The sequence below is a fragment of the Podospora pseudocomata genome (genome assembly GCF_035222375.1).
Source record: "Podospora pseudocomata strain CBS 415.72m chromosome 2 map unlocalized CBS415.72m_2, whole genome shotgun sequence".
Lineage (NCBI taxonomy): Eukaryota > Fungi > Ascomycota > Sordariomycetes > Sordariales > Podosporaceae > Podospora > Podospora pseudocomata.
In genome coordinates, this window is record NW_026946365.1 from 1,754,726 (window position 1) to 1,778,232 (window position 23,507).

Here is a 23,507-nt window from a genome sequence, read left to right on the forward strand (position 1 = left end):
TTTGCGGTTGCCTAGAAAACCCAGGGTTCAATTCTACCTGTAAGCTTTGTTATTAGGTGGTTTTCGATCGTTAGTATCGTGGGGAGTTTGACGTCTAGCACTCAGGGGGGTGCGATGCCTCTTACAACCTGCATATTCGATGTGCCGGCGAGCTTTTTTGTCATGTTCGAAGCTGTTGATCTTTTTTATTATTATTTAATTGCGGTGTTGGGGGAGATGTCCCATCAACAAGCTCCCGGAAGAGTGAGGCTGTCAACAAAAAAGCAGAGTGGTTGTGATCTGGGAGCGAGTCGAACCAGTAGCTCAGGGACAGGGTTAGGGTTCTTTGCGCTGACTTACACGACCGATTGATTGGCGCCAGATCTTTTAATTGGGTGGATCCCCTTAACGCGTCGAGACGCGTCTCCCGCCATAATTGTCCACCACTCAACTCAGCACCATTGCGCCAGCCGACCTGTCCAGTCAACAACTCCACGAAACACACCTGCAACATACGCTCGTGGTTTTTGAGCAATCAGTCTTGAAGTTGCGCTGTACAATCAACCACAATGAACCGTATCGACGCCAAGAGGCGCAATGTCGTCGACCATCGCAAGAAGCAGTTCGCCGAGGCAACTTACCAGCCGCAACAATACCCCCACCGCCTCAACTTCTACACCACCCCTCCAACAGCAGATATTACTCTCGAGCAGTTTGAACAATGGGCTATCGACAGACTAAGGATTCTTGCCGAGCTCGAGGCTTGCTCGTTCAGGAACAAGACACCGGCGGAAACAGCGGCGCACATGGAACCACTACTCAAGAAATACCTCCCTCTTGATAACAATAGCTCGAACCACTCCCAGCTGTTCGCCCAGAGGCAAAAAGATCACTACAGCCATTTTATTCTTCGTCTTGCGTTCTCTTCAACGGAGGACTTGCGCCGTCGGTTTACTCGTGTCGAATCGATGCTTTTCAGATTGCGCTTCCAGGGCGATGACATGAAGGAGCGCAACGCTTTTGTGCGCACGCTGAATCTTGATTGGGAACCAGTCTCGGAGGAGGAGAAAACGGAACTTGCCGCCGAGCTGGCAGCTACAGTTGGGTTCTCCGGCAAGAGAGGGCAACCGACGGTGCAGGATGAGGAGTGGTCAAAGGTAGACTGGGAAAGAGTCCCTGATTTGATCGAGCACAGAAAGGTGTTTGTCAAAAGGGGGAAAGCCTATGTCCCATCGAGGGAGCAGCAGAGTATGGTCATGACGGAGTTTAACGCCCGTCTGGAGACGTCGTTGGAGGTAAACACCCCTTTTCCCAACCCCCCCTCATATACCTAAATTAACTCTCCCCAGCTCACAGCCCGCGCCCTCCCCCGCCTCGACGAAGATGATCGCCTCACCCCTATCCTGAACCACCTCTCCAAAAACTTCATCGCCCCGGACTCAGTCTACACCAACTCCTCCTCGGCCATCGAAGGCGCCGAGATCTCCGCCCGCAACATCGACAACCTCTCCCAACATTTCCCCATGTGCATGGCCCACCTCCACCGCACCCTCCGCCGCGACTCCAAGCTCCGTCACTTTGGCCGCCTCCAATACACCCTCTTCCTCAAGGGCATCGGTCTAAACCTCGAGGAGTGTCTTGTCTTCTGGCGGTCCTCCTTCAACAAGATGACCGACGACGAGTTCAACAAGGGATACCGGTACAACGTCCGTCATGTCTACGGTGATGTAGGCGGTGACTCCAACAGGAGAAGCGGGGGCTACAGTCCGTACAGTTGTCAGAAGATCCTAACGGAGCATGCTCCCGGTAACGGGGAGGCGCATGGGTGTCCGTACAGGCATTTTGACGAGCAGAATTTGATGACGCTGCTGGAGGGGGTGGGGATTAGTGATAAGGGGGTGCTGCAGGGGGTGAGGGAGGATAAGCAGAAGCAGAAGTTTCATATGGCTTGTAATAGGTATGTTCTGGATCTGTTTATGTTGTGTGTTGGTTTGCATCGTTGGACCTTGGGGGGGGAAGGTCTAGAAGGTCCAGATGTCTTGGCTAGATGGGGATGGGGACTGGTTCATGTTGTGAAACAAGGACCCTGCATATTTACTTGTTGTGTATCGTACGAGGGGTGGTCTAGATTGCTGACATTCTTTTGACTACTAGGGTATTTGAATACGTTCACAAGAACGAGCTCAGGAGGGCAAAGGACGAGGGTATCATGACGGCTGCGCAGTTGGAGACGATTGTGCATCCTAATGAGTACTTCAAGAGGAGTTATTTGTTGAAGAATCTGGGCAAAATGAAAAAGGAAGGGGACGGCGATGTAAAGATGGAGGGTTGAGAGGTTGTACAAATCACAAATAAGGATAGGATAGGATAGTGATGGCCGTTGTAAGAAGGAAACACCTGGTAATTTTCCACATGATGTATGACTTACCTAGAAGTCGGCGGTGAGGTTTGAGGTTATACAACAGTCAGTTCCTCTCTGTCAGACGGGATACGAACAAATCAGGCTGTGGTTAGGTCTCAGTCCCTTATTTTCTGACTGTCTCGGTCCCCTATTCTTTCTGCCTTTGTCTTGAACACAAGACCTGGAATTCATCCAATCGAGAAGGTGACACACCACCGACCATCCAGATGTGATATCTTTTTCGCTTTCTTCTTGTGAAGATGGAACGTTATCCCAAGGCGTCTGTCCATTCTCATCAAGTGACCATCCCAAATGTCACCTCGTCGGGAAATTGACTAACCTACATTCACACACACAAAGATAACGCACCCCACCCGTCATTGAGAGATCTAGATCTTTCAGCGGTATATTCGGCCGCGGATATAGTAGTCTAGGTTTGGTGCTGTCTTGTGTAATGTAGTGTAGCATATAAGGCATCAAAGCCTTTGTAAACCCTAACCTGCCACCTCTACCCCCTGTTGTGGTTGGTACCTGAGAATGATTGGCGAGACGTTCTAGGCCCCTCTCGCAACAAGTCTAGAAGCCTAACTCCGTTCCCAGACAGCGTGGGGTGTACTACCCGACTGTATCCGTTACCAAGAGATATTTGTGTCCCGTCAAAGGAAATGCCACCACCCCGTCGGCGTGTCTGCCCCGAGCCTGTAGTGTGTGTCTTTCCGTGAGGCGGTATGCTCGTGTCATAAATGCAGGTGCCCGAGAGTACAAAACACCACCTACACCCCTTCGGCGGTAGGAGAAGGCATGCATCATTGACTGTTGGGGTAGTAATAACCTGAAGGATGCAGGTAGTAGCAGCATGACTGAGCCTGGTACAGTACAGCTGTCCATGGGGCAGTGAAAGCCATGAACAAGCCCCGAAGACCGAGAAGAGGGTGTGGGTGTGGGTGTGTGTGTTTGCCATTCTCATACACTACCTATCTGTCACCGACCCGCACCTCACACAAAGGAACCATTCCCGTTTCATGCAGTTAGTTATTCACAACTCGGGGGAAGGACTTCAATAAATGCATCACCAAAGAAAAAAAGACACCGTAGATCCCTTCCGTTCCTGGAACGGGAAGGATGGAAAGCCTCAAAAACTGCTGCCCGTCCAGCCAGCCCGTTTTAAAACCAGAGAGAGGTGCATCCCGAGGGGCCGAAGAGGTAAGGTGCTTGGGTCTTGTCTGTTCTCCATGCAATGCAGGTCCAAAAAGGTAAAAAAAAGCCTGTTTTTCTTTTTGGCGAGCGAAATAATATTCTGGTCTATTTGTTCTTTTGCTTCTTGATGAACTGATTGTCAGACGACATCCTAAACTGCCCGTGATTCCCCGTGATGCTTTATCTCTCTCGCCTTTTATTCATATGTTTCGCAAACGTAGCGCCGAGATGTGTCGAGTCCAGAATTTCAAATAATTTTTTGGGAGAGCAAAAAGGTTCCAGAACCTCTTGGCTACGGATCATCCCAGGGTTGGGGTTGATTCTCCCCGCTGGCCCAACGAGACAGGAATATTCTTGTGGTTTCGATTTTACATAAACTTCATCTTTCCTTTTCATTCACAGAACTAATCGCCCTTGGAATTAATTTTCACGATGCTTCCCCTCTCTGGTATCCGAGCCTTGACTGGGAAAGGAAAAGTGGGCGGAGAAAATCCTCCGCCCTGGCCTTCTTTCATTGTCCACCTTGTCCCCTGCTGCCAACTTGCCAAAAAGCTTGTTCCTCTCACTTCACTCCTCCCCCGCACTCTCAACGGCTGTCATCAGGCAGTTGTCACGGCAGACATCCAGACAAGGCAAAAAAAGATGGTATTCCCAGATCGGACATCAAAGTGTGAGATCGGTCCGAACCGGCAAAACATGTCACGTTCTGTTTCTTTTGTTTCCTTTCGGTGACTGCTCGGCGAGGTGCCTGGGAGCGGGAGGGGGTTTTATTCAACCATGGGAGGGAGAAGAAAAAGATGGCGGAATTAGATCCGTGAGTCTCTTTGTTCTTGATAAGCTCCCTTTCCGCGAAATTGGAGTGTGTATTATGTGCTGTCACGTGAGGTTGTGGCTTAGGCTTGGGCTGGTTCTGGATTGGGGTTAGTTTTGATGCCATCATCATCGCTATGTCATCGGTACACTAGGGAAAGAGAAAAAAGTGACGATGCCTTCAGATATGAAGAAACAGAGACCATGGCTGCGTCATTTGGCTACAGGACTCCCTTCAACTCCGAGCGGATATACCATTTCATCAATACTTGGGCACCAGGGGTTTGTGTTGTGTTGCAGCAAACCCCGATATCAGCCTGACGCGTTGTGGTTCCTTGTCTCCGCAATATCATGTCGAGAGCGGGGAGGGGGGCGGTTGTTCAATGTGATCTTCACAAGGAATCGCAGGCGCGAGTCACCTTATTGTTCTCGGAGAGCCTCCCGGAATCCTGCGCCTATTGGAGGTGCCGGTTGTGTGTCGTACATCTATCTACCTCACAGCAACGGCGATGCAGGTTGACAAGGTGCGTAAGGGCCGGAAAACGCAGCATGAGGTCATATGCAGCGGGTGGGTCGGTCAGAGTCGGTGATATGTCATTATCGTCGTTGGGGAACAAGAGTTCCAGCAGAGCAGGACCCTGGGTATGTGCAGTGGGAGGATAATAGCTCAACTGACGCAGGGTTGAGATAATCTCCGAAGGTGAGCAGAAGAAGACCCTTTTCTGTTGGCTCCTGTTGCCGGAGCTGGTCCCGCTTGTGTTGTTGGATGGGCTCTTCCGTGAATCCCGATGGACGTCATCGTCGACGAGTTATGGACCAAGCTGTCCCTGCCAAGCGAGCCGAGAATGTTGTCTCGCTCTTTGCTGCAAATGTGGGTATCAAGTGCCGAAGATGTTTGTCTTTTAGCCATCTAAAGAGTCTTGACACTATCGAGGATTGTCTATCAGGCATATGTCACTGTCAGTCAGTGGGTGATTTGGCACTGTTGATGATATGATTGTTGATCATCTCCTCTTCATAGCTTCAGGCGACATGCATTGTAACTCGTGTCTGCACCGCGGAGAATTTTTGTGGTTTCCAATGATAGAACTGGCTGTGTGCATACAGGAGGGGCTGGTTGAGCTGTTGAAAGCTGCAAGCTGCAACAGCTTCAAAAGCAGGGAAGTAAGCTCTTCTTGCAGCGGCTTATTCCACTGGATGAGACTTGGGGTCTTAAACATCTGCAAGTGTGTGTCCAATGAAGCCGTTACAACAGAACAACTGGCACAGCAACCTCTCTTCTCACTTGCTCGTCTCGGTAGCCCGCCCCGTGCTGCACTCGGTGCGGGACCTGCCCTGGTTTTCTGTGCTACTTTAGGCCGCGGGGGCTATCTCCATACCGACCACACCACGCATTGTACAGCTAGAACCATAAACATTTACAGGAAGCAGCTCTCAGGAATAGCAGTGAGTTGAGTATCTTTGTTGTGTATATTCATGATCTCGATCTCGTAAAGAAACCTTGAATATTCTCTGTGGGTATCTCTTAAATCCTAGGATAATTATCCACCCATGCGTGTAACATTCCCTTCCCTTTTGATTGACCAAATAACCCTCCCATGATCCCATGATTCCAGAATTCCCATATCCCGATTTCCCATCCGTTTCCGCCCAAGAAGAAACCCAAACGCCGCGCTCGATGATGATGATGATGATGATGACAAGCTCGGTGAATAATCCAGAAAAAATGAAGTAGTATGAAAAAGGGTAAAAAGCCCTCAGTAGATTGCATGAAAGCGGGTGTCGGTTGCATCTGCCCCCTCCTGATGACGACTTCAGCCGGCGCGAAGGCTGGAGCACGTCTACGTCAGAGCTTCGCTTGGCGATAGACAGGGGTGCGTTTTGCAGTCTGACCATTGGTGGAAAAGCCGTTTTCTGAATGACACGCAAGCGACTGGCCAATCACGTCGTGACCTCCCGCTGCAGCTTGCTGCACAATGATGAACACCTTGCGACACAAGCTGTCGCTTTGTGTTGATTTGGAGAATTGACAAGAGTTGCGCGCCCATGGGGCTGTCCTGAACCTGGCAGCAAAGGACGGGCTATGTCGATCTGGATCTCAGGGTCTTGCTGGTCGAGACCCTGAAAAACATGGAAATGTGCGAGCAAGATCGATAATGTGCCGTGTAGCTGTTGGTTGGCGAATTATTAGACGAGCTCTTCGTGGCCTGCAACGAAGGGCATCGATTTGGCCAGGACTGTCCGTATAAGGTGGTTTGTGCAGGTCATGATTGGTGAGAATTGGCGGCTGAGAGCAAGGCTGTCGCTTCGATATATGAGCGTTGCTGGTGTAAACCCGAGCCGAAGAGGAACCACTAGCCCGGCATTGCCGGTGCGCTGACAGAACTCTTGAGATGTGATCAAAAACTCTCACATCTCAGCTTCTGCCTGCGTCTGGTGGAAGATGTCGGCGTTGACGAGCAAAGCGAGTCCGTGAGGTTTTTTTTGGCATGTCGCTTCTAGAGGTTTGTAGTTCACGTGTAGCCAACCATCTTGGCGCATCTGTTGCAATAGTAGATGTTGGTACCGATTTGGACCATTCCAGAGCTGTTGGGGTCGTCGGTGCTGGTCAACTCTTCGGCACGCGCACATCGCAAGCAGCGGATGACGGAGACCTGTACGGGGCGCTGTGTGGAATCCATGCTGTGTCGTACTGAGGATCGTGAGCTGGAGCTGGAGAGGTCTGAATCCGAAGCGGAGTAGGATGATGATGAGGAGCCGGAGAGGGAGCTGTATGGTGCCTTTGGACGGTAAGACGACATAGTGTCTGAGTCGTTCGTAGTAGCGGCGATTAAACTGGCTGTTGTTTGTCGAGACCAGAGAGGAGCTCGACCATCGGATAAGAAACTGACTTGGGTTGAGGCCAGTGTTGAATGTTTATTTTTGGTATCTTTGGGGTGAGGAGGAGAGTTGGTGAGGGGAGTGTGTGTGCCTTTATGATGTTGGAGAGTGAGAGCGAGATGTGGGTAAAAGGGATGGACTGGGCCAGACCAAGACTTTATTCGTCTGGCTGGGTCCAACCAACAGGAGCCTGGATTTGGGGTGTGGGAGAAAAGCTCAAGCTTGCCAGGGACGGGAGCAGGGGAGGGGGTGTGCGTTTCTGGCTACGCTACAGCGACACCAGGTAGCCCGTTGTAAGTCACACAGAACGCCCTGCTCTTGGCTCTTGGCTTAAACTTTACGCCCCGTTACATGAATGGTTTCTTGATCAGCGGGTTGTCCTACCAAAAAGTCCTACTTTCGTGGACACACGTATGACCCATATGCTGCAGCAGACAAACAAACTGTGAATCAATGGCCCGAGGCTGAAGCTGGGCATGCTCAAGTTTCGTCCGTCCGTCTCTTATCTCTCGGTGCAAGCAGCGGCGCCGTTTGAAGGTGTGACGGACTGCATCAACCAAACGTTATGGAAGTGTTGCTGCTGGAGTCTTATTTCCGCTCGCCACAAAGAGCCATCCGCAGGTGTCAGAGCAGGATGTCCGGTGTTGTCCAGACGAAGGATTGCGTGCTCTGCTCTGGTCTGGACTCGGGTTTGTGCATATTACCTGCCAATCCAGACCACGATCTCTCTTTCAAAGCCCGATCGCACTGCCCAGACACGCGGCTTGCCCTTGAACGCAGCGGCAGGATCCACGCTGGAAAGTCGCCTGCCACTAGCAGCGCAGTGTTAGAAAAACAACCTCTCACGTGCTGTGCCTGAGGTCGCTCCGGTTACCTAATCCCCAGCAGCCAAGTGGAAAATTACCAAATTCACGACACATTGTGAGGGTTGGGGCTGTTGAAATCTCTGTGCCAAGAGAAAATCCAGTTAAAAGAATGAAGCTTCATGCGTGGTGGGTGCGGCCCTCACCCGGTGTTCGGCTCTGCTTAGAACAATGGCGAACCTCCGAAAACATTCCACCCTCTTTTTCTCGGCCAGGTTGATGCCGACTTGTCCGAGGTCGCCGTTTGTACTGTGTATTGTACCGTCAATTAAACATCAGGAACCTGAAACATTCACCATTTACTCTTATCTCCACTCATCTCCAGCTCTCACAGACGTCTTCTTTGATACTGCTCCTGTCGTCCTGTTGGCAGAAAAGCTCCTGACCACTGATGGTGGCCATTCGCAGCAACACACGCAAGGAGTATCTGCTACACCTAATACATCGGAATGAGAATGCATCTGTGGATGACTCCCTTCCTCAAACAACAGTTCAAACAGAGGCAATTTAGGACCCCGATACAAGAAAGCATTGTCTCTTCACCAATGTTTGTGCGTTTTCTGCCACCAAAAAGGCTTGCGTCTTGAGCGGGGTCGCTGCCCCTGACCAACCTTAATCCCCGCCAGATGCGGACCGTTTCAAGATTCAGACCCACTCGAAAGAAGCTGGTTGGGCTGAAAGCCAGCTTGCCCACCACGAATTCGCAAATTCAAGGCAGAGCATCATTATTACAGCATTTCCACGATTTCCCTATCGACTTCTTTGGAAATGCCATATTTCGCCGATGCCGCTCACTCGCAGCTCTTGTTTTGGCTACACAATTTACCCTTGAAACTGCTCCATCAAAATCGGGCTCAACCCCTCCAGCTCGCGGTCAATTCCCGCCCTGTTTCTGCCCTGTTACGGTATCCTTACGGGCCCGCCCTTTCAGGTTGTCAACGTTCTGGAATCCTGCGGCCCTTCCATCTGGCGGAGACTGAGAGCTTGGGTTGTGCGTTCGAGACCGATCGATCTATCCAAAACAGAATCACGCACACAGTCACACAAACTTCCTTTCTCACTCTCCTGATTCTCGAATCCACCCGAGTTTTCTCCAACTGTGAACTAACACCCTACTTCAGCTTGGCAGGGCCCTACTGGGTAGGCTTGCGACGTTGGAGGGCGTGAAGGCAGGCTGACACCCTGCCCACAAATTAATCGACACAGTAAAAGTGAGGTAACATATATTATTTTATAGGCCATACTTCAAAAAGCAAATTAATAGGTCTTCCAAACATCTTTGAAGGCCTATTAACTATCTTTAAAAGCGTAATGACCATCTTTCAAGGCATAATCTATGATATGATATGGGAGCCTACTTGTGTGTGTCAACTATTCGGTGGTGATGGTGACTCTGATAATGCCCCAAGATAAGATGGGGAGCGGGGTATCAGGAAGGTAGCCTCCGCAACCATGCAAGCCATCAATGTGATCACTTTTGTCCAATGCCCATACTTCACCATCAAAATGCCATGCCCGATGGCTGACCATGGCCTCCGATCGCCCCTCCTCACCGTGGTGACATGCTCGGCTGATATAACTTGCAGGTGTGGCGCGTGTTTGGTGTCCATCAATCAATCAATCAGAGGCGAGGACCTCGCCGTGCTGGCGTGCCATCGAGATCGATAACAGGAGAGATCTCGATGAGGAGGATCTCCAAGACTGCTTACCTACATAAATAACAAAAAGCTTAAAACACCGTCCGTCCGCTGCATCTCGATGCCTTTGCCCCTCTCTGACTTTTGGCTTTCCACCGGACTGGCTGATCCGACCCAGTGCTTCTCGACACTCGACACACACACCAATGTCTGCTTCTCTGCCTGCCACCACAGTATCCATACCACCCCAACTAGCAGCCAACATCGAATCATGGGGTGTGACGCACGCGCGGTTTGTATCTGATGGAGTGTCTACCTACATAAAACCCACCCACGGCCATCGAGGAATGAACCGACATCGAACTTTCAAACTATATCTCGTAACCAATCCCAACACAATCTGGTTCTACCTGCCGCCTTAAATTTACAGACATGGTCGATGACCGACCCGATATCGATCCGACCAGGCGTACAACAAATCTTATGGTTCCTCTCGCCACCTGCAAATCGTGTCAATCTCCCGGCTCATTTATATTTACAACAGGCAAAGATCTTCAAGTTCTCCCAACACTCGCATCGTAGAATCTCCCCCTGATCTGAACTATCCTTGTAAGCACAAGTGGGCGTGGCATTAGTGACCGACCGACCGGCCACAAGCCATCTCTCAGTCGGTAGATTAGATCATCAAGTATTTGGTAAGAAGACGTCTTGCTCTCGCGCCATCAGACAAAGACAAAAGGCTCTTTTTTAGTTTCGCCGGCAGAGAGAATTAGCAAAGTTTCTTACCAATCCAAGTTGAAGCAGCAACGGGACGGGTTTAAACAAACCCGGCCTATAACCGGTTTTTTTTTTTGGGTTTTTTTTTTTTTTTTTTTTTTGTTATTTTGCAATGCGCACGGAGTTCCATGTACGTAAGAATGTGGAGAGGGGAGTTTAAAGAAACTGAAACTTGAAGACACCACTCGACAAAGAACGGATGGTGCCAGTATGTCGGGTTCGGATTTTGGCTTTGAGAAAAGTTCTCCACCAAGTTCCCCCTGGACGGGAGTGTGTCTGATTTGTCAACCGTTCCGTCGGGACTTTTCAGGGCCGGGACTTGACAGGGACAACAACAAGGCGGGATGGATATCAGACGGAACTGATTAATGTTTCTTTGATTATGCGTGATGGGATAGGGTTTTTAGGTCAAGCCATGGTTGCAAAGGCAAACGTGCGACTGGATGCTTTCGGAAGAGAGGTGAGATCTGGCCCGGGCTGTTGGGTCAGGAACGAAAGAGGGATGTGGACATCTGGGGAAGGAGAAAGGATTTTTGCATCCTTGGGTCGAGAGGGACATGAGGGTGACGATGGTCTTGAGGGAGGATGAACTGGTTCATTGTTCCACGTGGAGGAGTGAATGGACCCGAGTAGTCGGACCACTTTGTGGGTTGGGGGTTTGATCTAGATTCTAGAACCCATGTTGTCAGTAAAGAGCAGCGAGCTTGGGTAGACTGAACTCATATTGACTGGTAGACTCATAGACTGGCTTAACTCCGTGCTCATCCACCATTATCCCACGTGGAGGGAGTGAAGCTTCGGATTCTTTATACTCTTATGACCTCAACCAGCTCACCACCCCCCTAGTTACATATGGCTTGGCTAGAATGATCCAGAAACGTGGTCAGGACTTCAACTGGTAGAGTGTAGCTTTCGTAAGCTTCGCTTCGTCAATGGCATCCCACATGGAGGGAGTGAAAGGCATAGATCTAACATCTGATATAGTAATATCTGGTCCACCTGTTCACTGTTTTTAGTCAGAGTCTGCTTGGCACAACCCCCAAGACTTCACCAACTGCTACACAAGTAGTCAGTAGATATATGTGGAATTGTAGATTGTTCCACGTGGAACATATAAATCCCACACATCACCTCATGAGCTGTCATAACGAGCTTGGCTAATCTATTGACTCATAAACTACTAACACACCAGTAAGCAACAGCTGGGTCTGGGGCTCTTTACGACATTGGTCCAAGCCTTCTAGTGAATGCCTCAACACCAGGGCTGAAGCTCGCGCCCTTCTCGGTGACGAGACAAGCCCGGAAAACCCGAATAGCACGTAACAAGGGATCCTGGGTATCGCAGTTGCCAAGCCTGCCTTGTGTTGTGACTGCTTAGTAAAACTTCTTTGGAAAAGGAGTAGGTGAGAGAGTACCACCCTCGCTTGGGTCTTCTAAGCTTCAAGTGTGATGGTATAGCGCGTTGTAGACGTAGAAAAAAGGTTGTGCCACTGGTGAATCTTCCCTGCTCATTGATCATTGCAGTCACGATGGATCGAAGTCTGAGGACGACACGCAGTAGAACGCGTGCCGTCTTTGTCACAACAGCTTCTTTGCCTGATCATGAATTCACTTGAATACTGAGAGGAAAGCTCCAGGCCTTTGGTCTTTAAACAAGGAAATACCAATAAGTCGCCGTGTGATTTACGTTGACATTTTCCACAAGTAGAAACGCATCAACAGATTTAGAGTTGGAGCGTGAATTATTGGTTCCCTTCCCTATTTATTCCTGATTAAAAAGTGTTTCTATGATTTTGAGAGCGAGAGAGAGTGAGAGAGAGCAAGCAGCCGGCACCTGGCCACGGCATTGTGTCTGTGTCAGAGACTGTGTGTGAGAGAGATATCTTGTGAGCAGAAATCTGTTTGACCCGAGAAGAAACCTCAATCTCCTCCTTTCTCTTGAGCTTGATTCTTTTCATGTTATTAATTCCTACTCCCCTAGCAACCAGGTTTTCTCTCAAAATATTTGAAACAAAAACATGGCCATGAGAGAGAAAAGAGCAACGACGAAAGAACCAACAGTCAGAGTGTGTGTAGTATCTCTGCAAAGACAGTATTTCCTCCCCCCACCCCCTTCCCTGCCTTCCACACAACATTTCGCCTTGTGTATGATAATAAAAAAGAGATTCGGTCGGATGATTGTGAGTATGCGAGAGTTGTCTGCGCGTGTGTGGCGGTGCTTCGTTGTCGATGTGTGTGCGAAAAATGAAGAGCTGTGAAAGACAAAAGAAAACAGACGAGAGAGGCCAACAACAACAAACAATAATAACAAGCAGCGGTGAACGGTAACACCTGATAGATAAATACAACTGCTGAATGCGCCTGAAGCAAAACAAAAATCGTCTCGTCATTAGTCGGCCCTGGCTTCTCGCGGAACAAGTGTGTCGAATAGAGGATGGTGATAATGCCTGATGGTGGTGGTAGGGACTGGAAGAAGTGATACCAAAAGGTGCAGCCACAGAGACGGTCTGTAGAGTGAGCCATATGGTGGATTGTTTGAGACTGCCATGACTGCTACATGACAATGCAACAGCCGCAACCACCCTTCTTTGGTGCTGGATCCTCCTCAGGGGGTTCCGGTACCTTGATTGTCGACGACGGCTGAGGCTGGGTCTGTGGTTGTGGTCCTGGCGTCCGTGGGCTTGGTAGAGGACTCATGGTTGGTTTGTCTGAGATCTTGGGCATTGTTGAATATGAGCTCGCTCTTCCTCCAAGCGTAGGGCTCCTCACTTCTGGCCTTAACGGCCAGTCACCCTGCTCCTCATCCTGCGCTTCCTTTTCAGGGTCCCTCTCTTCTTGTCCCGCGATGTTCTCTGGAGGTTTCAAGAACCCTTCGTCGGTGAGTGGCCTAAACTCTCTGTCGTAGACATTTCCAAACTTGCCCTCTCGTTCCATCCTCTCTTGAGCTAGCCGCTTGGCTACGGTTGGCAAGAGTTGTTGGTCCGGAGGCAAGCGAGGATCAGGCCGGTACGCAGAGATCATCCAGGGTGGTTCTCCTTCCATCGGCTTGCTACTGCTGGAAAACTCCCTCTCAGCAGACCTCGTGGATGGCCGTGTCCCGCTACTAGTCGAGTCCTTACTAGGCCCACCTCTTGTCTTGGGACGTCCGGCAGCCCCATTCGCAGCCTTTGGTTTTCTAATCCCGGCAGGCTTCTTGGGAGATGGATCGGTTCTCTTGTTCGGTTGGCTAGTGGATTGAGCAGTCCCCTCGCTCGGTGTCAGTTTGCCAAGCGAGGTTGCGTTACTACCGCTTCTGCCTCGGGTTCTGGAGTAAGATATCGAGTCCTCGCCGGGACTACCGTCACGTTTCCTGGCCAAGAGAGTGTCTCGTTCGATATGCTCGCTGGGAATGGGCACCGGGCTGACCTTTGCCACGGGGATTTTCGAAGTGTTTTTGCCGCTACCCGTCGACACCCAATATCCGTCACCCTCTTCCACAATTTCCTCTGGACGTCTAAGATCCCAACTAGGAATCGCGTTGAGATCTGGAGTCTTGGGTTCTGTCGTCGTTGCCCCCGAGTTTTTCCTAGATCTCGAGGCATTATCCGTACCACCAATCGACCTCCCTGAACCGTTCAGCTTGTCCTGACTCTGATCCCTCCGTGTCCTGTTTTGACTCTTCGACCTTGCCCTGTCCCTTTGGCGTGGCAAAAAGATACCAGCAGCTTGCAACTCTTCACTTTCAATCCGAGCCAACTTGTCCCGATGAATCCATTTCGAATTGTCCTCTTGTCCTATCGGCGGCGTGCTGTCCCTCGGCCCCGTTCTCTGCAAACCATCGGATCCATTCCCTCTCGTGTCGCTATCAAATGCTTCCGTGCTCTCCAGAGAGCTGGGGTGGTCCTGAATACTCCGGGGTTTCGATTGCTTGTGGTGGTTCTGGGTGGCATAAGCAGTCATATCGGAACCAGCGTCTCCGTTGGCGTACTTTCGCGAAATCGAGTCTAGGCCCGTGGCGGTAGAGTGCAGAGTAGAATTACCATTCTGAGGGGCCAGTGGCTGTCGGTGGGATGAGTAGGCGTTTTCGTTATGTACAAGCCGCTTCCCGTCGTGAAGGTCGTTCTGTAGTGGGACGCGAGTGTTAGAAAAGAGCGCTTTCCCTCAAGGTAAGGGAGGCAGGGGACAGGGAAGTTGGGAGGAAGGCACGTCTCCGCTTGAAAATGCTGTCGATGGTTTTGTTCTTACCTCTGCTTCGTCCGGCACAGCAAGGTCCCACGGATAGCCAGTGTCATGGGCAGCAGAAGGTGAGAATGCCGTCGTCGTCTGCGACACTGCCGCCATATTTGTCACCGACAAAGACAACTCAACCGACGGTTGGCGACGGCGACAAACCAGTCGTCGACTTTTCGGCAGGAAATTACGGGGCAGGTGCGGCAGCGAACCCAAACCACCGGGCCAAAAACTGGGCCTATTTTTTTTGATCCGGAAACAGAAAGAAAAGTGTAGATTGTGTAGGTCGTTGAAGAGAGCACTTGACAGCTGCCGGCGCGGGTGTAATGGGCGCCGAGTGTATCACCGCGCCACCCAGCCTCTCCAACTTGGCCAACAGCGTCAAGTGCAGCGCAGATCGGAACTCCTCATGCGGCTGTTTCCGATGTTCTAGATGCTGTCGTCGCGGATCGGGTTGATCGATTCAATCGGCGCGGTCGGCGGTAATGTTCGCGCGTGATGGTCGTGACAAAGGAAAAGGGCGGAAGCGCAGGCAGACGATGCGGAGGTCGTGTGGTTGCTTGGAAGATGGTCTTGGTGTTGTGTGATTTGTCGTGGGTGTCCTGGGTTGCCTTCCACGGAGCACCACTCACTTCAACCTTTGACGAAACGAGCTACCGGGACCTAAACTTTTTTGAGGAGCCTGGCGTCTGCGGGTCTCGGAATTTGGATTCTCCCCCCCTTGGCCCTGTTCCTATTCAACGTCGGCGTGGCTACCTTTGACAGATCAACGGGGTCAGTGTTCGATAGTTGTCGTCGTCTGATTAAAGCAGCGGAGCGAGCAATGTGCCCGAATGGAAACAAGAGAATGGACGGATGCGATGCGCTCCAAAGACAAAAAAAGAGGGGCATGAACCAATCCACGAGCAGCCTTGGGTCCAGCGGCATCAACAAACTGACGGGTTGACGTTGACGTGAACTGTCAAACGAACATCAACAACATGGACCGTCCGTCGCGTGGTGCAAGTATCAATTGACAATTTCCTCTAGGCACTGCCATTCCCTTGGGCCATCCAGGGGTAAACTCGTCCCAAGGTCGCATTTGCTGGAGAAGGGTCCCAAGCGAAAAGGAGTCTCATTAATCTTCTTTCCTGATGCCATTGGTCAATTCCACCCATGGTCCGTGCCGATTGCCTCATTCACTCATTCATTTCTCGTCTTGGGGCTCGACTTGGACGGTAATGTCCGCCAAGTCAAGCATCGCCGTTCCTTTTTGCCTTGTTCTCGACAGCTTCAACATCATGTGATTGATTGTCTTTCATGCCATTTTCAGAATCATCGAATTTGCCATTCTTGCTGGTTAAACGGTACATGGGAGCGTTGAAAAGCTCTTGCCTTGCCTATCAATCCAAACTTTATTCGCAAGCGAGATTCAACTTCATTGATTGCTCTCTCTTTCTGTCACTTGACCCCGGCTTCCAGGTTCATACAAGCAGCCTCGCCCTGCTTGGCCACATCCGCACAGAGCAAACAATATCATGGCATCGTCTCAGTCTTTGCCCAGCCAAACTAGGCGTACTCGAATTGTTTGTATCAGCGATACTCATAATTCAACTGTCAAGCTACCGAAAGGTGACGTGCTGATTCATGCTGGCGACTTGACGAACCAGGGTAGCTATTCAGAGGTAGCAAGACCGTTCCTTTTGTTGAATCTTCAAGGGCACCATTTATGGTTTGCTAACGGTGCCTTCTAGCTTTCCAAAACAGTGCAGTGGTTAGAAAAGGTCGACTTTGAAGTCAAGATTGTGATTGCCGGTGAGAATTGACAGCCACGACGACTGCATTTCTCTTGCATTAAGGCTGACTCTGTCAGGAAACCATGATATAACACTGGATCAAGGCTTCTATCAAGATCATGGGCAAAGCTTCCACAACAAGAAACCCCAGAACACGGCTGAGTGTCTCAAGCTTCTGACATCGAGCCCTACCATCACATACCTGTGTCATAGCTCCACGAGAATCCGGCTCACCAACCCCAAAGGACCAAGAACCGAATTCAATGTCTTTGGCTCTCCCTACAGTCCCAAGAACGGTCTGTGGGCATTCGGATACGATGGCAACGGTGTGGAGCCAGATCCTTCGGGAACGCAAACATCTACAGACCTCGTCTCCCAAGAAGCAGTAAACCTTTGGTCAGAGATCCCACTTGATACCGATATCCTGGTCACACATACACCACCACGAGGCAACTGCGATTCCACGCTTGGATGTCAATTTTTGAAGAAACGACTCTCGACAGTCCGCCCAAGACTTCATGTTTGTGGCCATGTCCATCCGGGAAGGGGTGTTCAGCGAGTGCGATGGGAGCCGGAAAGGGATGAATTTGCCAACGAGCAATATCATGAAGCCGGCGTGGAATACTGGGATGACCCCCACCCAGATATTCAGTCAGCCAAGCTCAGTCTGGTTGATTTGACCCCTCGTGGAGGCAACCGCGCCCTTGCCTTTGGCAACTCGGCCGAAACTACCACGAATGTATCAGGAGGCAGCCCACGTGATGGTCTGCTCCGAGCACCGTCTGTCTCATGCACCTCATCATCCCGACAGGATCCCGAGTGTCGGGTCTCGGATGGTCAGCCCCGTGGCCTTGGTCCTGGTCCTGGGCTGGGCCCCGGGCTCCCCACCTTGGATGACGTCCAGCCTCTAACGTCCAAAAGCCGAGAGTTGAACTCCAGTCGCACGGGTCGACGCGAGACTTGCGTAGTCAACTGTGCTATCGTGGCAACGAACTGGCCTCATACGGGTGGCAGGAGATACAACAAGCCAATTGTCGTTGATGCGGATCTGCCTGTATGGACGTAGTTCCAGGACTCGGCATACTGCCAGCCTACGGCGAATAGAGCGGATTCCATTCCTTGAGAGATCACTCTCCGTGACTATTTGGGTAGCTACGTATGGTCTCATCGACAGACAGCTGGCTTGGGACCCGTTGAAACGCCGACTACGGCCACCATGATGGAGCATCACTGAAGATCAATACAGACTCGATCCGACACTTGTTGCTCCACCCAACAAGCTGCTCGGCCCGCTCTATGAACCAACAACCGCATGGTTATGAATCCGATACGCTACCGTTTTGCCCGTCCAGGATCCTGCCGTTGCTCCCCACAGAACCAAGTGTGCTCAACGTGGCATGCTTGGGACAACATCTCCATAGTCCAGCCCATATGTGGACTTTGGAAGCATGGAGGAAGATGTCAACCTCGACATCATGACGAAGCTACGATAGTTGTCACTGAACGACTGGGACACATTCACAGCTGAAACCACGTCGACGAGCGTACGTGCATATATCCAAATAGGCAACGTCTCATGTGACGTTTTGGTATGTTTTTAATCAACTGTGACGTTTTGCAAGCTGTTGACCGAGCGAGGCAGGGCTCGGTCAGGCTCATCTCCTTCTACTCCGTACAAGAATGGAGTAGTTCTCAAGTGGAGTTTTGTTCGTTGCTCCTCGACCCGGCTATGTTCCGATATCTGAGAGGCCAGACATAGGCAAGCCTCAGCAGGCGAACTGGCTTGCTAAGATCAATGTCTCCTTGAGCGTGGCACATGCCTCGAACCCGGGGATCCGCAGCCTGACCCCAGAATTCACAAGCGGGCTGAACATCAGACATCTCCGTCAGCAACGGCCCGCATAGCGTTTCCGCTTTTACCCCAGCTTGCAGCCGTCACTGCCTCGTGAGATCCAGGCTTGAGGTTGTCGACAGGTCACGAGCTCAGAGGCTCACGAGTGCAGGTACAAGAGCCAATAAGCGCTGGCCAAGGCCAGCTGCGGTCTCGGCTGCGTGCTCTCTCTTCTTTGCCAATTGTGGAGAAACATACTGCAGAGGGAGAAGCAACGGCGGTGCTAATCGGAAAGAAAGCGAGAGCCGCAGGAGTCTGGAGGGCCACAAGACCGCGAGCTGTCCCATGTGGCACCTAGACGAGCGCTTCTGCATCTTTTTGGGACCAGTCATCCAGTGCTTGCCATGGCAACAGTGGTCAGATGGTGGGGATGAGACCGCGGAGAGCATTAACGTCTGATGCTCCAGCTCCTGCACGATAGTTGCGTTATTTGTCGTGGGGGACCATTGCAGTCCAATGGGGCTTTCCAAGAACGCTATGCTGCACAAGTGCCTCGGGAACCAGACCAAGACGCATTGTGCACGAGGATACCAGAAATGCTGAGCTGGGAGGCTGCTGACAGATGTGCAGTGCACAGCCTGCCCATCAACATCACAATTGGCAGCAAATATCGAACGCATGGTTGGTTCTCACCGCCATGAGGTCAACGGACGCACGGCATATCGACGCTCCATTAGCAGTCAGCCTGACCGCCCAAAACGTTCCGTGCTTCCCGTACCGGACTATGCTCTCACCATTGGGGTGACACAAAGTCTTTCGGTAAGGGACCTCACCCGCGTCGAGGTTTATTCGGTGTCAGCTCCCTGAAGTTAAGGTCCTTACCTAACAAGGGTGTTTTGCTTGGTCAAAAGAGCGGGCATGGGCATGGGCATGGGGAGGAGGGAGGGGTAAAGTCGTGCGGGTTGGCGGGGTAAGTTCACACTTCCCCATGCTGACTCGTCACAGGAGCTGTCGGTCTCCTGAGCGCTGCAGAAGCTCCAACAAGTCTCAAAAGCGACCACCGGAAGAGACAGTTTCTCTCTTTGGGAAACCAGATCTACCTCGTATATACCTCTCCGGGACACAGGGCAGGCCGAAACACAGCAGATGACATTCTTGGGAGGGATATCAGTGCTTAGAGTGTTACACCTATGACCGCATTGCTGTGCAAAAAAAAAAAGCAGGATCTGGGCGAATCTTGATATGTTCATCCACACATGACAGCTCAGGACGGAATCCTGTCAAGCCTCATAGCTCAGGCACCAAAACCTCTCTCCAAGCCGCAGTGTCCGATCGACTGGCGCTCCCCCCGCGACCACCGAAACGGCCCACTTGGAATGCCGCTGCCATCTGCAGATTCCGGATTTTCAGGGGTCATGATTGGTAGCCAAGGCGCCTCCCACTGGGGTCTCGTTGTGTTTTGATAGCACACCACACACATCTCGATTGGCCGAAGCGTGGGTAGGTGTCAGTTTTGGCGACAACCATCCAGTGAGGGGCACTGGCTCTGGATCGGATGGTCAGAAGCGGCCCTCCAACTCGCGTCATCAGCATCTGCTTGGCCCTTTCCTTGGCCGGCCTGCCCTGAGTGGTGTCTTCGACTGCGAACTCCCGACGGCGAGAGGGTGGGTGGTGTGGGTGAGGTCCAAGTCGTGAGTGGTGTATGTATGGAGGTGAGCAGAACCTCGCGGTGTGAGGGAGGCACGAGAGGGAGTTATGTATGCACACACTCACCGCCTACCGGGTCCTTTGAGGCCAGCGCCCCGTACCTGCTTTCATGATGGCCTCTTTGGAAGACCGGCCATGGTTGGCTGTCAACAACAGGAGGTACGGATGTACATCGGTACACTACAGATTCAACCCCCCGCGCCCAGCAAGAAACGAGCACGAGAAGAGCGGAGAATGGTTGATGAAGCGTCTCAGCAGACTCGACTACTAACGTCGATTTTTGCTTGATAAAACCGCAGCGATCACACGTACCGGCGGGACCTTGCCTTTGCGCGGCAGGTTTGCTGTCCAATCCTAACAAGGCACATCTACCAGCACGGCTAATAGATACGGGTTTGCGCGACTGGCGCCGAATTCCCCAAGTCCTTTTTGATCTCCTCTCTGGCTGTAACGAGGGACAAAAATTTTTGACCGGAACCAATTGGCTGAAGACCTGCTTAGTAGCACCGCTTGGCTTCTGGTTCGTCAATCCAAGCAACACGAAAGGAGGGGAGGGGGTTCCCTATCACTGCTTCATGCCGGTTGTCTTGCCTCACACACAGTGGGGGAGACGCCTGCTGAGTGGGTGGTAACGGGCTGGGAACCGGCAGGTTCGGGCATTCAGTTTTTGTGACGGCTCGTCTTTTTGCATTTTCACTGCAGGGCATTCTCCATGGAAGAGCAGCAATTGGTTGGTGAGAGAGGAGCCCACAGACCTGCAGCCAAGTTGCCTCGCATCCAGTCAAGCCAAGAAGGCACGATGCGCTGGCGCACTAGGTACTTACTTACTCACTACCACTGACTGGCCTAACCTTGATGGCTTCTCCGAAGCACACAAGATGCAGTTTTTTTGTGATATCAATGGGTTCTTTTGGGACTTTTTTGCTTTCTGAGAGCAGGGGAAAGAAAGATGTGACAAGTCAACCGACAGCCCCGTTTCGTGTCGACGAGGAAGGTTGATAGCGGCAGTTGAAGTTATGGGAGAGTGGGAGATTACCTATCAAGAACACCGCGATATCTGGGTTTTAGACCCAAAGTTGAAGTCAGGCTCTCACGGGGCTCTTTTAGACAACAAAGGACATGCCATAGGATAAGGCGGCGGGGTGGGCTTGGTTTTGGTTTCAATGAAGCTATGGATGCGCCATACAGCTACCATGTCATTTGCCCCGCAGACGTGGAGTTTTGAGCTGTAAGCCAACAAGAAACCACACGCTGGCTGCTGAAGAATAATTTTTCTTCTGGCTAGCTCTGCTCGTGATCACTGGGTTGGGTGTTGTTCAATGGGCATCTGATTTTAGGAGAATGCGATCTAGCTTTGGGTTCTTCTGTATGCGTCACTGGACAGACAGGAAAAGGAGGTGGATATGTGTTGGCATGGCTGGTGATGGTGGTGCTGGCAGGTTAACGAACCCAAACCCCCAAGACCAAGCAGCTCGGCCCAGCCCAGCCCAGCCCACAGGGACAGGACAAGATATCAAATATTGCTTGCGTAGTTGCTTGCTCTGCTGCTTTGCTTGCTTGCTTATGTATCTGTTATGTTATGCGGTCGAGGCTGATTCGTCGTTTGCTTTTCTGCTGTCGTTCATCGCCTCGCTTTTTACTTGGTTGGGGCGCATTGGATGAGAGAAACTGAGGGCTAAGGACCGGGTACATTTCTCGGGATTTGAAGGGAAGGGAGAGATGAGTATTGCGCAAACCAAGAGAAGGAAAAGAACAAAAAAAACATCTGGAAAGGACCCTCTCTCTCTGTTGCACTGAGTTTTATTGAGGTAATAAAAAGATAAAACAAACCTGGTGGTCGCCGGGGAGGATGCCGACTGAGGAGACTCACCGCTAGAACTACTGTTGTGTAGGATATGCTTGGGATGTGGGAGTTGTATGCAAGATGCAAGAGGGCTGCATAAAAGTTGAAACGAGCGCGCTGCCGACCGCTGGTTTGGCGATGTTGCTTTGGGGAAAAATTTCCTCTGACAAAGATTTAAACGGAGATTCTGATGGGTTGAAATGCATCACTTGGTGGAAGAGTTGATCTGGAATAGCTCCATAAGAGGCGACGATAAACGGGATGAACATCATGACAAAGCGTCGTGAGCGTGCTGTACCATGAGTTGGGAAGGCATCGGTGTTAAGGTTATCGCCTCCAACGTGTCTGTCATCTGAAAATCTGTCTTTGTCATTTGCTCAGGCACTCAGGCACACACACGGGAATCTTTCAAGCACCGGGTCTGGGTCTGGTCTGGTCGGGCCTCGGAGAGTTTGCCACTTTTCAGGAGAAATAGAACTTCTCAGCCACTTGTTGAGAAGGGGCTTGGGCTTCGAGGGAAATGGGATTCAATGTGTCATTTGGATCCCGAACAGTATGATTCATTCATAGGAACTTGCAAAGAGGCAAAGAAGTTCCCATAGTGTAGTGAAAGGGGGCAAAAATTCTGGAAGTGTTGGACAAAAATGCGTATGCCTTTGCCTCAGTGCCTCAGCGGTGATAGGGAAAGGGAAGTTGAGGAGGCCGCTCCGGGCGGTTGTTAGTAGCCCGTTTTCCGGCAGACCCGTTGCCCGTTCGTGCCCGTTGGTTGGGCTGGTTTGGTGGTGGCGGAGAGGCTGGATTGTTGTTCGAGGGTCGGGCGATAGGTAGCTGGGTAGGGATTCCTCCGAGGAACTTCTTGAGCGCCTTCGGAGAGACCTAGATGAGGTCAAGTGTTCGTTGCCTCGCGTTCTCGGTGCTGTGCTGCTTAGTCTCACACGAAAGGAGCTGAGGATAGTGCTGATCTGAGGAGGCTTGGACCTTGGGCTTGGGGGAATATTATGTATGACAGTTCCAGAGTGAGGCCGTGGTGAACGCTGTGTTGTCTTTGAGAGAGGCCGAGTCCCAACTGAGACAGGTGCATCCGCTAGCGGCGAGTGAAAAGATGGGGAGGTGACAGAAGCCGACAGAAGGAAAGGGACGTCCGGTGAGCTGCGGATGAGTTCAAAACAGTTTAAAAGAGACGGGTGTTGTCAGCGGACGCTAGCTGAAAGAGGGAAGATTGTGCCTGTCAAACCAATAGCCTTCCATCCCCACAGTATCCACAACCTCCCGCATCGTCCACGCCCCCCCGCCCTCTCAGACCGACTGAGGAATCCACAGCGGGGGAACAAGAGAGAGGAAGAGGGCGAGTGAGGGCAGCCGGCTGCGAGAACTCTTTACCACATCTCCATCTTGCCCACCCCATCCTCCCAATTGATTCATCTTTGCTTGCCAGTTCAGTAGCATTGGTGCAGTGCAGTTGAACCTGGGAAGAAACAGGAGCAGAAGCAGGACAACGCGTGAAGCAGGAAGCTAGCAGGAAGCAGGAAGCGAGAGCAGGCCCCCCGCTGGCCACATCCCACTGGAGAGAACGGCTTGCAGGTGACTTCATCGCCTGT

General features: G+C 51.4%; 5 protein-coding genes across 5 annotated transcripts; 3 read left to right on the plus strand and 2 right to left on the minus strand.

Annotated features, from left to right (window-relative positions):
- Window positions 1–548: 548 nt before the first annotated feature.
- On the plus strand, window positions 549–2,588 carry PRI2 (DNA primase subunit pri2; the record flags this gene model as incomplete). The annotated part of the gene is made up of 3 exons (XM_062887284.1): window positions 549–1,274; window positions 1,329–1,936; window positions 2,134–2,588. 3 exons carry the CDS (start codon window positions 549–551, stop codon window positions 2,309–2,311), a joined length of 1,512 nt encoding a protein of 503 aa, XP_062747088.1. The 3' UTR covers window positions 2,312–2,588.
- A 4,312-nt stretch (window positions 2,589–6,900) lies between these two features.
- On the minus strand, window positions 6,901–7,188 carry QC762_203930 (uncharacterized protein; the record flags this gene model as incomplete). Its single annotated transcript, XM_062887285.1, has 1 exon — window positions 6,901–7,188. One exon carries the CDS (start codon window positions 7,186–7,188, stop codon window positions 6,901–6,903), a length of 288 nt encoding a protein of 95 aa, XP_062747089.1.
- A 2,785-nt stretch (window positions 7,189–9,973) lies between these two features.
- On the plus strand, window positions 9,974–10,913 carry QC762_203940 (uncharacterized protein; the record flags this gene model as incomplete). Its single annotated transcript, XM_062887286.1, is given in 4 exon segments — window positions 9,974–10,059; window positions 10,077–10,253; window positions 10,312–10,376; window positions 10,855–10,913. The coding sequence occupies 4 exon segments, from the start codon at window positions 9,974–9,976 to the stop codon at window positions 10,911–10,913; spliced, it is 387 nt and encodes a 128-aa protein (XP_062747090.1).
- A 1,355-nt stretch (window positions 10,914–12,268) lies between these two features.
- On the minus strand, window positions 12,269–15,823 carry QC762_203950 (uncharacterized protein). Its single transcript, XM_062887287.1, has 2 exons — window positions 14,769–15,823; window positions 12,269–14,645 (listed from the first exon to the last, which is right to left on the minus strand). The coding sequence occupies exons 1-2, from the start codon at window positions 14,862–14,864 to the stop codon at window positions 13,098–13,100; spliced, it is 1,644 nt and encodes a 547-aa protein (XP_062747091.1). The 5' UTR covers window positions 14,865–15,823; the 3' UTR covers window positions 12,269–13,097.
- A 135-nt stretch (window positions 15,824–15,958) lies between these two features.
- Window positions 15,959–22,394, plus strand: QC762_203960 (uncharacterized protein). Its single transcript, XM_062887288.1, has 5 exons — window positions 15,959–16,417; window positions 16,487–16,547; window positions 16,606–18,117; window positions 18,171–22,192; window positions 22,213–22,394. The coding sequence occupies exons 1-3, from the start codon at window positions 16,271–16,273 to the stop codon at window positions 17,592–17,594; spliced, it is 1,197 nt and encodes a 398-aa protein (XP_062747092.1). The 5' UTR covers window positions 15,959–16,270; the 3' UTR covers window positions 17,595–18,117; window positions 18,171–22,192; window positions 22,213–22,394.
- The last annotated feature ends 1,113 nt before the right edge of the window (window positions 22,395–23,507 follow it).

Bases quoted from the DNA above. Each gene is read 5' to 3' on its own strand.
- QC762_203960 (XM_062887288.1), top strand. From the start codon at position 16,271: ATGGCATCGTCTCAGTCTTTGCCCAGCCAAACTAGGCGTACTCGAATT. The intron at 16,418-16,486 runs GTAGCAAGACCG...GGTGCCTTCTAG, and splicing joins ACCAGGGTAGCTATTCAGAG to CTTTCCAAAACAGTGCAGTG. The intron at 16,548-16,605 runs GTGAGAATTGAC...TGACTCTGTCAG, and splicing joins AGTCAAGATTGTGATTGCCG to GAAACCATGATATAACACTG.
- QC762_203950 (XM_062887287.1), bottom strand. From the start codon at position 14,864: ATGGCGGCAGTGTCGCAGACGACGACGGCATTCTCACCTTCTGCTGCC. The intron at 14,646-14,768 runs GTAAGAACAAAA...GTCCCACTACAG, and splicing joins CTGTGCCGGACGAAGCAGAG to AACGACCTTCACGACGGGAA.